This window comes from Vicia villosa, linkage group LG1 (genome assembly GCF_029867415.1).
Source record: "Vicia villosa cultivar HV-30 ecotype Madison, WI linkage group LG1, Vvil1.0, whole genome shotgun sequence".
In the NCBI taxonomy this organism is placed as follows: Eukaryota; Viridiplantae; Streptophyta; class Magnoliopsida; order Fabales; family Fabaceae; genus Vicia; species Vicia villosa.
The window spans coordinates 153225828-153238912 of NC_081180.1; the positions used below are offsets into that span (position 1 = coordinate 153225828).

General features: G+C 34.5%; 1 protein-coding gene across 1 annotated transcript; it reads right to left on the minus strand.

The window, feature by feature from the left end:
- Positions 1–1585: 1585 nt before the first annotated feature.
- LOC131619205 (LOB domain-containing protein 16-like) lies at positions 1586–2465 on the minus strand. The gene is made up of 2 exons (XM_058890330.1): positions 1969–2465; positions 1586–1880 (listed from the first exon to the last, which is right to left on the minus strand). The coding sequence occupies exons 1-2, from the start codon at positions 2275–2277 to the stop codon at positions 1647–1649; spliced, it is 543 nt and encodes a 180-aa protein (XP_058746313.1). The 5' UTR covers positions 2278–2465; the 3' UTR covers positions 1586–1646.
- Positions 2466–13085: the final 10620 nt, after the last annotated feature.

The following is a 13085-nucleotide window of genomic DNA, read 5'->3' on the forward strand; positions in this document are numbered from 1 at the left end:
ATAGTAAAGCAGTAATCGAAGGATATGTCGACTCTGATTATGCAGGTTGTATGGATTCCAGAAAATCTATCTCGGGATATGTTTTCACTATGTTTGGCACAACAATTAGTTGGAAAGCAACACTTCAGAAGGTTGTTGCTCTATCAACCACTGAAGTAGAGTATATTGCTCTAACTGAAGCTGTGAAAGACGCATTGTGGCTTGAAGGTTTTGCAAAGGAGCTGAAACTTCAAGGTCGAGGTATCACTGTTAAATGTGATAGTCAAAATGCAATACATCGATGTCAGGTTACATTTCATGAGCGAACTAAGCACGTCGATGTGAGGTTACATTTCGTCAGAGGAGTAATCGAGCGTGGAGAAGTCCAAGTGCTGAAGGTTTCGACTGAAGACAATGTTGCTAATATGATCATCAAATCATTGTCGAGTTGCAAGTTTTTCAACTGTATGCAGTTGATAAAGCTGCATGAAGAAAGCTAGTTGTTCCCTTGATGTTGTAGAGTTAGATCCAAGGTGGAGATTTGTGAGATATTGGATCGAACTCTAGTATGGTCGAAGGATAGCTTCTTGGTTCGACAGGATTAAGCATGAAGTCGAAGATTGTTCACATGCTTGTGTCGAAGATGCTAGGGTTGTTAGCATGTTAAATTAGGTTTTAGTGTTTAAACCCTAATTTGTTAAGTTAGCTTGTTTATTAAGTTGGCTTGTGTAATGGGCCTTGTGGAAAAAGCCCATTAGTTAGTATGTTAGGTTTTATTATAAATAGCATACTAGTCTCTCATCATTGCTAAGCTGCAAATCATAATTTAAGATGAGAGAGGTTATTTGTTATTCTTGTAAACTTGTAATCTTGTTTTAAGAGAAAGTAAAAAAATAGCAGTTATAATCAATTCTTGTGTTCTTCTTATCTTCCCTAATTCCTATTATATTTTGTTCTTGACATCGTTTTTCACAACATAATTATTTTAAATTTTTGTAAATGATATTACTATTTTAAATTTTTGTAAATGATAAAAAGTAGGTACGGTTCTTTTCTATAAGTAAATTTTGACTTTTTAAATTTAATAAATAAATATTATATTTAGACGATATAAAGATTAAATACATCATTTATTTAACTAATGTAAAAAAGTTAAATTTTATTTATAAATAAGAATGGAGGGAATATACAACAATCGAACCTTATGAGAACAAGTTAGACAGGTTATATAGATCCACTTTCACTATAATATTTTATTTAAATATTTACAAAAATGTATAGTTGAAAAACATTTAAAGGTGAGATTTTTCATTTGACCTAAAATATTGGAATTTTAATTTCTATGAGAAAATTTAAACAAATTAATATGATCAAAATCGTCTAATGCTATATTGCAGTTCCAAAGAAAATTTGAAAGCATGGGAGACTCTTTATATATACAAAACTAGGCAATGAGCATTCCTATATATATATATATATATATATATATATATATATATATATATATATATATATATATATATATATATATATATATATATATATATATATATATATATATATATATATATATATATATATATATATATATATAAAAATCCTTCCAGAAAAGCAAATTAAAGACAGTTAAGATTTAAGTGAAGCCTTAATTATAGCTTAACCTAATTTTAGTTGCCTGCCATTCTGAGAGCCAGCTCTTGAAGCTCAGTCAAATCATTATTTTTCTTAGAACAACCTTGGAATAAGAAAGTGAAACCCTCTCTATTGCTTCGAATGTCTGGCGTGCTCATTCCATCACTGATACTGCAGCTGTTATAATCAATCAAATCAAACGAACTCTTAGGAGATATAGAGTTCAGCTGTGCCTTCACTTGCATCAGTTGTGCTTGCAAGCTTGCTACCTAACCAATATACAAACAAAAAAAACTAATTACATTTATGCAGTAGTAGTATAATTATTGTGTTAAACTGTTAGGTTTGAAAGTATACCTGTTGCTGCAAAGCCAAAATATGGGAGACACAGCCATAAACAGGATCTATAATACGAGCTTGAGCTTCATAAGCAATTGTGACAACAGCATCGCAACGATCTTGAGGAGGTATATGCAACAGCATCTTGGAAACGTTGCTGGCACCAAACACTTTATGAATAGCTGCAAATCTAGCAGGTCCTTGTTCACAGCAAAAATAAGGTGCAAATATGCATTCAGATGTACATTTTCTACGGAGAAACTTGCATGCTCCACATGGAGATCCTGAAGAGGTAGTGCTAGAGCCAAATCCATTTGAAGAAGCCATAAGTTTAATTTAATTTCTAGCTATAGTCTAGAGGGAGAAAGAGAAAGCGTGTGTTTTATAAAAGTGAAACAAAGCGTGTTAATAATTTTGTGTTCGTGTGTATTGTGTGTGAAACTAGAAAGTGGTGCAAAAATTGGAAAGAGATTTGAGATGGAAGGGATGTTGAACATTGGGAACTATAAGGGACAGAAAGGGAGTTAAGTGTCTTATAAGAAATGTGAATAGGAGACATGGTAGGCACCTGTGTATGGTTCTAAGGGGACATTTGTTAATGGGACTGGTTTTTCAATTAGCAAAGGGAGAAATACGTGTATGGTCACAACCTAATAAAACAAAAATGTTTCATGAACACTAATTTTTTTTAATATCTACACGTTGTTAATTATTATTCTAAGTCATTTTTGAAATAAAAATTATATTAAGTTTTACTCCTTGGGTCTCATATATAAACAAATTTATAAAAAAGTTCACCCTTTAAGAAGAGTGTCTCGGTGCATTTAATTCTTACACTCTTTCTAATTTTACCTTTATTTTTTGCTTTGGAAATCGTTGCAAACATTAAAATGTAAAAAAATATACGGGTATATTTGGTATAGTGACATTGAATATAATAATTATAGTTTTTTTTTTTGCTTATATTTAAGACCATAGAATTTTTTTTCCTTATATTTGAGACCGGAGGTAGTAAGTCATTTTACAATACCTATTGTTCTGCCCTAAGATTTAAAGCGAAAGTCCATAGGCAAGAATGAAGGAAGCAAACGCGAGAAATAAGTATTTCCACGTTCTCAAGATAACTCCGTCCAAATCAATCAGACGGTTGTCTGCGTAGCATTTTACTTCTCATTCCCAGTTATTCAAATTCATTCTCACTTTGAATTCACTTTGACTATGTCACTAACTTGGACGTTGGAGCCCATAATATTTTAGTGCCCCTCCCCCCCCCCCCCCCCCCCCCCCCCCCCCCCTCACGCCGTTCGAGCCCATAATATTATAGTGCCCCCCCCCCCCCCATGTCGTCGTACCAGAAGTCCAATGCACCTATTCAAGGTCCATCTCACCATTTTAACAACAATTATGGTTTCAGATTGGAATAATGACATGGTTTATGGGAATCGACTCCTAATTCTTATGAATTTTCACAGAAACCATTGTCTTTTCCTCATTGATCTAGATCTCAGATTCTCATCGTTGTAAAGTTGAACTATTTATCTAAAGCTCTATAACACATCTCCTTAAAACTATAACAACATCAAGAAACACTCAATGTGAAAAATTTATTGCGGGTACCGCTACTACCAAAGCTGAACCACTTTCTTCAGAAGTTGAAGATTCATTCCTCATGACCTCTCCATCTTATCCAACATCGTACTATCTAGCTCCTTCGAGAGTCCTCCGAAGAGCAGTCCAAGGAGAGCCGCCAAATCTCCCTCCCGTGCAATTTCTAGCCCATGGATAAGAGACTATTTCTAACCTTCAATTGTTGCAATCCAGTTTAGGCGTACAAGGAGCCATTGATCTACTGAGTAGCATATATAACATGGTATATTAGCATAATTCTCAGGTCTTAACTGATAGGATCTTGAAAATTGAAAAGAACTTACAATTTTCTCATTTATGAAACAACACCATATGATGGGTGGCATCGCACATCCAATTGACTGTCGTTATAGAGTCTATCCATACTAGAACAATCACATTAAATTAAGAAACTCCATGGTCCCCCTCACATACAATGGAGCGGAAGACACAAAACCCCTACGTCCGATTCCGAGGGAAGAAGTGATAATTACGTCCCAACCGAGGTTCATTATCCCCTAAGAAGGGAATGAAACGAATTAGGTGTTCTTCCTTTGAAAAGAAATTGGAACCCACTATTTGTGCATATCATTGATAGTGGAGTACTAAGTTCCTTAGAAAAGCCTCTGAAGTTGTTAATTATGATAGGACCGAGGATCCCGACGAGCACTTTGAGCACGTGAATAACCGATTAGACTATTATTGCCTTTTTATGTAACAGCCCGAGCCTTCGGCGTTCCCGGCACTGTCACCTCACGATCTTCTCTACCCCCCTCACTAGTAGAGTTTTTGCCTTTCGTGGGAATCGAACCCTGTACCCTGGGGTTCAAGTACATGTTCATTCCATTCCCACTACCACTTGAGCTACTAGCTCAATTGGTAGTGGGAATGGAATGAACATGTACTTGAACCCCAGGGTACAGGGTTCGATTCCCACGAAAGGCAAAAACTCTACTAGTGAGGGGGGTAGAGAAGATCGTGAGGTGACAGTGCCGGGAACGCCGAAGGCTCGGGCTGTTACAATTATCAAGTCGAGGGGGATGTAAAGTAAAAATTCTTTGAAAGAGGAACACGCATCTCCAGTAAATGATAATTTGTGTATTTTTAGTACTTTGAAAGAAAAAGTTGATATAGTGGAATGTGGTGCTTGTCCAATTTTGAAACTCAAAATTAAAAACTTGAAAGGACAAATAACTAATCTCACTAAATATGTTGGCACGACTTCTATTAGTTCAAGTGAAGAAAGGACATATTTAAGGAAACATTTAAAGAAAAATGTCTATCACATTAGAAACAATAGAATGAGTACTTCTCCAAAAGTTGTGTATCATTATTATGGTGATAAAGGTCGTATTAGGCCTTTATGTCACATTAGAAATGTTAAGGTTCCTAATGTAAGATGGCAGGGGTCCCTAAAGACCTTGATACCAACCCTGAAGGACCCGACACCTAGTAGGTACTTATTTCACTTCTTGATATCTAGTGGAAGAGTGTTTGAGAATATTAAACAAGTCAAATATATCTTGTTGAAAGATCCTCAAGATAAATGATGAAATATTTATCCAATAATATTTTTGATTCTGTTGATTTTTTATTATATGAGTTTATGTGTTTATCTAACGTTACGTATGCAACAAGTTAAGTTCAAGATCGTCATAATTGGTATGATTGCTCCACTCCCCCTTTATCTTTATTTTTATTATGATTGATATGTTTTTCATATGTGATCTATTATTTGTAATATGTGATAATTTGATTGAACCATGTGTGCGTAACATATCTTTGTGCATCTTTATCATTGCTCATCGGTGATGTAATCATTTGTTTCTATGTATATTTTTATTTAACTATTACTTAGCTTTACTTTCTCTAGATTATACTCTGTGTTTTTTTTTTGTTATTAATTTAAGCCTAAACTCTTTATCATGTATCTCTTTATGATCTTGTCAAAGGGGGAGAAGTTATAATGAGTCAAATGGACTCAACTCTAATGCAAGTTTTACGAGTTGCCAAACATAAAAAATGGGGAGGGGGGACTGAAGTTACTCCCCGGCTTAGGGTTTTGCTACTTATCTGGTTTGTTATCTTTTTCTTTACTATTTTAGACACGAGTCTCCTCTTAGTTAGATCATTGTGTGTCTCTTAGAATTGGGCATTTTTCGCTAAATTGTATTTTACATGCATAATTCAAAACCTTGTGTCTCAAGTCGTTTGAAATAGTTCAAGTCAATCAGTCTAAACATGGAACAAGAAACTCACAAATGAATACATACTAACTTTTGCTCCAATCATGAACATTTCAATTTTCTTAAAAAATAAATTTTAGAAGTATGATTTGAATTAGAGTTATCCAATATTCAAATCACATAATTTCTTTACTGGAATAAGTGACTCGAATCAAAGGCTCAAATCAATTAGGAAAACTATGAGTTTTTAAGTTCTTGATTGAAATCATTTTCTCATTTGACTCGAATCATATTTTTTGTATTTGACTCGAATCATGAGGTTCATTTTACTCATTTTTAGTGCTTAATCTTTGGCATGTATAAAAATCAAATTTTCTCTCCTTAACTCATAACCTCCTAATTTTAAAAGAGTTTCAAAAATTTTGAAACTAGATTTTAGAGAACAATTTTCGATTGCATCTCAAATCATCCTCAACCTATAGCAATGCTACCATATCTTGGTTGCATCTCAATTCTAAGGGAGTGTGAGATCTAGTGTAAAGGAGGTCCATTTTGTTAAAGTTTATGAAGTTTTGAGTTGCGGATCAAGATCAAGTTGTGTGGTGTAGTTGAGATTGGCAATCTCAAGATCAAAAAGAAAGACTTTATTCTTCATTAAAGACTTTGGTAGAACAAAGTGAAGGTTGTTATAGACAAATTTGGGAGTTTTTGTTCCGTTAGATTATAGCAAGAGCTCAGGCAAAACACTTCTGGAAATGTTGAGTGAAGACCATTGTGGATTAAGGCTTGGAGTGGATTTTGGGATCTAAGTAGGTGAACATTCAAGATCGAGTGAAGATCTTGTGGAATTCAGTTTGTGGAATGTATAGATTAGAAGAGGAAAGATTCCAATTGGATATACTTAATTGTGTTTTAGTTTCAACATTATATGGTTTCTTGATTGTATTTAACATACATTGTAAAAATGGTCAAAATAGGGGAAGATTACTAATTTTCAATGGGTCACCATTGGAGACAGGATTAGGCGCAAAGTAAGTATGAACATGGTGAACTAATATAAACAGTGGTGCACACTTCTCTATTCCTCTCTTTATTTTCTAAATATTTTTACATGATTAGGTTTTATCGCTTTTTGTATAATTGCATGTTCCTAGATTTTTATCTGCTTATAACTATTTATCGCAATGTAAGTATGTCCCTCCCTGCCTTTAGGCAACAGTTTTTACAAAAAAAAATTGTTGTCAAAATCAGCTAAAACCGTTGTCAAAACCCAGGAGGGACAAAAAAGAAACTGCAATATTTATAGGGACCAAAAACTTATTTAACCCTAGATTAAATCACCAAATTTGGAATTCTATTGATTATAATTGTTTGTAACATGTAATATTAGATTGATTGATTTTCATTAATAAAATTCAATTTAGAAACATCGTATCAATTGAATAATTATTGTCTAGAATTATCATCGCCTTATATTAATTATATCTTTTGATTATAGTGAAATTTGTGATATCGATTCAGGGCATATTTTTTAAAATTTTGGCACCCCATTTTTGTAAAAACTATAATTTTTTAAAAATAATAAAATTGATTTTAGGGAAAGGGTCTAACATATGCCCAATTCAATTTTATGAAAAACATTGAGAAGTTAATGCACTTCCGAAAAACTATTTTGCATTGATCAAAGGCCTATTTAACTCTAAGGAGTTATAAATAATTTGTAACTAAACATGATTCACATTTCCATCTCTGAAATAATTTTCATTCTTTACATTGTCGGTCAGGAGAAGATTTTGTTATAGTAAACATGTTTATGAAAATTGCCATTCTATAAGGTTTACTTAATATGATACTTTAGGTGAGGGTTTGGAGCATATAAGACCAATATCAAAGAAAATTTTGGGGTATGCGTTCACCCATATAGAATTGATACCTTCTCATGGTCAGTTTAGAGAATATGGTTGTTTGCTCAAGTTTTCATCCTCAATAATACCAACTTTTCAGAGGTGGTGTGTGGCTGAAATGAATTGTGTTATCTCTTTTCTCAAACATGACTATAATTAGATTTGAAGAATCATAATCGTAAAAGCAACCAAGCTTTCATATCAAGATTCAAAATATAAACAAGTCGTCGATTAGAAGATATAAACTAATTGTTCTCATCTTACGAGCACTAGGAAATAAGTACAAAACTCGAGAACATCTTCAAATCTCTATTGGGTGTTATGCTAAAATCCTACAGAAACTCTTAAGCCTACTGACAAAACCTGGGGTATCTACAAGAGCACTACAAATACTTTTAAGTCCACGAGCGAAGCTTTTAATGGTATCTACAAGAATTCTACAAGAACTCTTAAGGCTACGGGTGAAACCCTAGGTGTTATCTATAAGAATCCTACGGGGACTCTGAAGCCCACATGTGAAGCCCTACGGATATCTACAAAAACTCTTCGGGGACTCTTAAGCCTACATATGAAATTCTACGAAGTATCTACAAGAATCCTACGGGTACTCCTGAGCCTACGGATGACGCCCTACGGAGCATGAGATAATAAGCGCCTCAAGACTATCAAAACTAATATAAGAAAAAGGCGTGATCAACTTCAACAAAAGCGCAAACTTCAAGGGTAAAAATAGATCTCAAATTCCATAATTAAGAGTTTGGAAACTCCAAATAAAAGGGCCCAACAATTGTAGTAGGATTACTTAAACAAACACAAAAGAAAATTATCCTGGACATAAGGGGAAGCCCTCCCTTGAAGAATGATTGGTCTCGCTAAAAACACTTCGCCACTACACGTCTCGCACTTAGGGGACTATGTAAATTCATGGTATTCTCTTGAAAGCCCTTCGCCCCTACACGCCTCATGCTTGAGGAAATGTGTACCAGTATGCCTATATCGACCTATGTTTGCCCACCATACATAGAGCTCGAATAATATTTGGAAGGCGGTAGGGGCGAGCTCACGCCAAACATGAGCGAGTTCAAAGAAATCAGCCTCGCCTTATTGACTTAGCTACGACTCATATCATACATCAGGAAATGAATAGATAGAGTAATTAATGATAATAAAGGTACATTCGAATTTTCAATCGATATCGAAAAACATTTCTTCCCTACATGACTCATATTTGAGAGATTAGGTACATGTCGACTTCTTGTTAGGACTCAGAAAAATATTTTGTTCCTACACGCTTTTAGCTAGGGGAACTATATAGCTTTATCCTATTTTGGAAGGAGAGACTTGAATGCATATATATCACATTTATAAGTAATTGTTGATAATATGCCACAAAATTTGACAATTAGATTTGATCTTATTCCCTATTAATAATGATGTTCAATCAAGAACAATGATATTTATTTATCATTAATAATATAAATTTTGAAAGAAGAAAAAACACTAAATAAATGGATGATCACCAAGAATACATTGACAAATTTACTAAAGTTCATTGGTTCAACCCGAATGAAATAACAATGGTGTTAATTGATTTCATTTGTTTAGTTTCTCTTTGTTTTATACTCTAGTATATTATAATGAGAAATTCTAGAAACACTATTTTTTCAACACTCTTTAACACTCATTTTCTTATTAATTGAAACATGTGTGGGTTCTACCACTTTATGTGGGGTCCATTTCTAAAGTGAGGGACCGACACATGTTTCAACTAATAAGAAAGTGAGTGTTGGATGTTGAGATATTATTGGGATTTGTTGAGATATTATTGGGATTGATATTATTAATATAATATCAAATATAATTTAAACTAATAATATCAAATATAATCCAAGTTGTGTAAACGCAAGCCCAATCAGCGTTGTATATAAATAATCATAGTCTGTATCACTATTTGTACAATTCAATTCAATAATATAATCCTTATTTCCTTTATTCTCCCTAATCTCGAAAGGAGTGGAGTTCAAGATTCAATAACATATTTCCTTGGTTGGTTCGTTGGAAGCGCATGAGATTAGGATTATCGAAAGGAATGGAGTTCAAGATTCAATACAAGCTTTGCAGGCTCAGTCATGGAAAAAGAATGGTGGTTCTAACAAATTTAAAGGAAAAGTCACAAGACTCAGGGCAAGAAGTCTTGGTTGAACCCTCACAAGTAGCAGGCCGGAGATAGAATTTCTGAATCCTCAAAAAGAGAAGGAGGAAACTATTGAAAGGACAAAGAAGATAAGAAAGGTGTGCAGTGCTATCACTGTGAGAAGTGGGGGCACTTGTCTAAACATTGTTGGTACAGAAAAGACAATTGATCGATAAAAGGCAAGGACGAAGGAGCGAGCTTTAAACACTAAGATTCAGATGATTCTGAAGGAATGGTGGTTATCGCTGCAGTTGCAGATAACTATGTCGAATCCAAGATTTGGTTCCTCGACTCAGGTTGTTCGAATCACATGACTGGTCGATATATTATGGTTGATGAAAATTCTTCTTGGGATTGGAATTATAATAATGCAATCAATAAGCCATTGATGAGCTATGGTTTCGACAAAGAAACTGATGAAGTCGTAGTCGAAGAAATTATTCCAATCGAAGTCGAAATAGTTGCTGACATTCTAGAAATAGTCGAAGTCAAAGAGGATGCGGCTGATACAAGCCAAAGACTTCAAAGAACTAGAGTTATTCAAGCAAGACCTCATGACTATGAAGTGGTTGGTGATGATGAAGTCACACTAGATGGAGAATTAGTTCATTTTCCCTTACTTGTAGGTGATGAACCAATCAACTATAGCGAGGGTTTAAAGATTCAAAAATGGAAGTTAGCTATGGTCGAAGAGTTACATGCAATCAATAGAAACAACACATGGGAGTTAGTCGAATTGTCAACACATAAAAAACCTATTGACGTAAAGTTGGTGTTCAAACTGAAACACAATGCTGATGGGTCGATAGAAAGACATAATGCAAGATTAGTTGCTCGAGGAGTTCTTTAAATACCAGGGCTTAACTACTCTAAAGTATTTGCTTCAGTAGCAAGATTATAGATTGTTTGACTAGTGGTAGCATTGGCATGCAATCAAGGTTGGTCGACATTTTGAAGGATAGAAAAACACTTAGAAATGGGGGGTTTGAATAAGTGTAGCTTTAAAACTTGTAAGATAAAAACAATTTGCACAATGATTTTTATCCTGGTTCGTTGTTAACTAAACTACTCCAGTCCACCCCCTTGGAGTGATTTACCTCACGTAAGGATTTAATCCACTAATCACACAAGATTACAATGGTTTTCCACTTAGACAACTTCTAAGTCTTCTAGAGTATACTGATCACAACCTGATCACTCTAGGAACAATCTGCTTAGATACCCTCTAAGACTTTCTAGAGTATACTGATCAACAACCTGATCACTCTAGTTCTTACAACTTAATGTAAACAAATTCTAAGAGTTACAATGCTTCTAATAAAGCTATTATCACAACTGTGATTTTCTCTTAAGTTTAAGCTTAATCTCACTAAAGTATTACAACAGCAATGTAGTGAGGTTGATGATGAAGTTTGAGAGCTTTTGATTTGAACAGCGTTTCAGCGTTTTTGCACAAAGTCTTGTATTCAGAATTCGTAATTCGTAGTTCGTAACCTTGCTTCTAATCAGAACTTCATATTTATAAGAGTTTGAGAAGATGAATGTTGGGAGCATTTAATGCTTTGCGTATTCCGTACAGCATTGCATTTATTGTTTCACTCTTTTGTCAACTACCTCGAGCCTTGCTTTCGCTGTGTCTACTGACAATGCCTTTCATAACTTTCAACGTTCCTTTTGTCAGTCAGCGTAGCCTGCCAGCTAGTACTTGCTTCTGATCTGATGTTTGTGTGAACAATGTTTGAATATCATCAGAGTCAAACAGCTTGGTGCAGAGCATCTTCTTGTCTTCTGACCTTGAAGTGCTTCTGAGCGTGATACCATGAGAACTTCAGTGCTTCTGCTTCTGATCTCAAGCCCTTCTGATGCATCCATAGACCCATGTTCTGATTCTGCTTGACCATCTTCTGATGTCTTGCCAGACCATGTTCTGATGTCGCATGCTGAACCTTCTGAGTCAGTGCTTCTTGCGCTGATTTTGTGCATACTCTTTATATAATTCCTAAAATGGAAATTGCATAGTATTAGAGTACCACATTATCTCATAAAAAATTCATATACATTGTTATCATCAAAACTAAGAATATTGATCAGAACAAATCTTGTTCTAACAATCTCCCCCTTTTTGATGATGACAAAAACATATATAAATGATATGAATTTGCAATCAGAATATCAAAAGGCTAAAGACAATTACACAGCTATAGCATAAGCATATAAACATAGTGTGTGAATATGTCTCCCCCTGAGATTAACAATCTCCCCCTGGGATAAATAATCTCCCCCTGAAATAAATACTGGAAGAAATTTATAAATAAAGGACTTCCCTGAGTATTTTCCATTTCAGTTGAGACGATCACATATGCTTAGATCTTCAGGACATTCATAGCTTCTGATTCTTGCTTCCATAGGACAGCTTCAGAGCTTGAATTTCTTCTTGAATCATTGCATGCTAGATTGTATCAGAACATTGTTGAATGTACCAGAGCATCATCAGAGCATCTCTACATCCTGAAATGTTATAGAACAAACTAAACGACAACAGTCAGAGCATGAATGAATCAGAACATAAAATATGTATTAGAACATATAATATGTATCAGAGCAAAAACAATAATGTTTCAGAGCATATTTAGAACTAAAACATGCATCAGAACATATAAGGAATAAGAATGTGTTAGAGCATATTCTATCATCAGAATATCAGAACATTCTTCCTTCTTGCTTCTGATCTTGAAGCTTTATAGCACTCAGCTTGCTTCAATTTCCATGAGCTTGATTCCATACAGAATTGATTTTCCTCATGTCTTTGCTTCTCATGTTGAGCTTTTAAGAAGATCTTCACTTCCTGCAAAACACTCAAAGACACAGAAACTTGCAATTTCTTGTTAGAAATGTGGAGACTTTCTCCCGGCAACTGATAATATAAATCAGATCATTACATTTTCTCCCCCTTTTTGTCATAACATCAAAAAACATAAAAGATTCAGATGAAAAACGAACCAAAATGAGAGAAAAGAAGATAACTTTCATTGATTGCAAAAAAGGAGAATTGTCAGAAGTACAAGGAGGATGCATAGAAAGCAGATGCAAAAAAAAAAACAACGAGAAACAACTAAGACTCAAAGACTAAGATGACCCTAGCTTAGACATAATCTTGGCCAGCATATCATGAATCCCAGCATTGCTCTCAGTCTGCCTCTCCATGAAAGTGCGGAACTCAGCATT

What these genes read in the sequence shown, in the direction of transcription:
- LOC131619205 (XM_058890330.1), bottom strand. Translation starts at nt 2,277, where the DNA reads ATGGCTTCTTCAAATGGATTTGGCTCTAGCACTACCTCTTCAGGATCT. An exon ending in TTTTGGCTTTGCAGCAACAG is followed by an intron (nt 1,881 to 1,968) that starts GTATACTTTCAA and finishes TATATTGGTTAG; the next exon opens with GTAGCAAGCTTGCAAGCACA.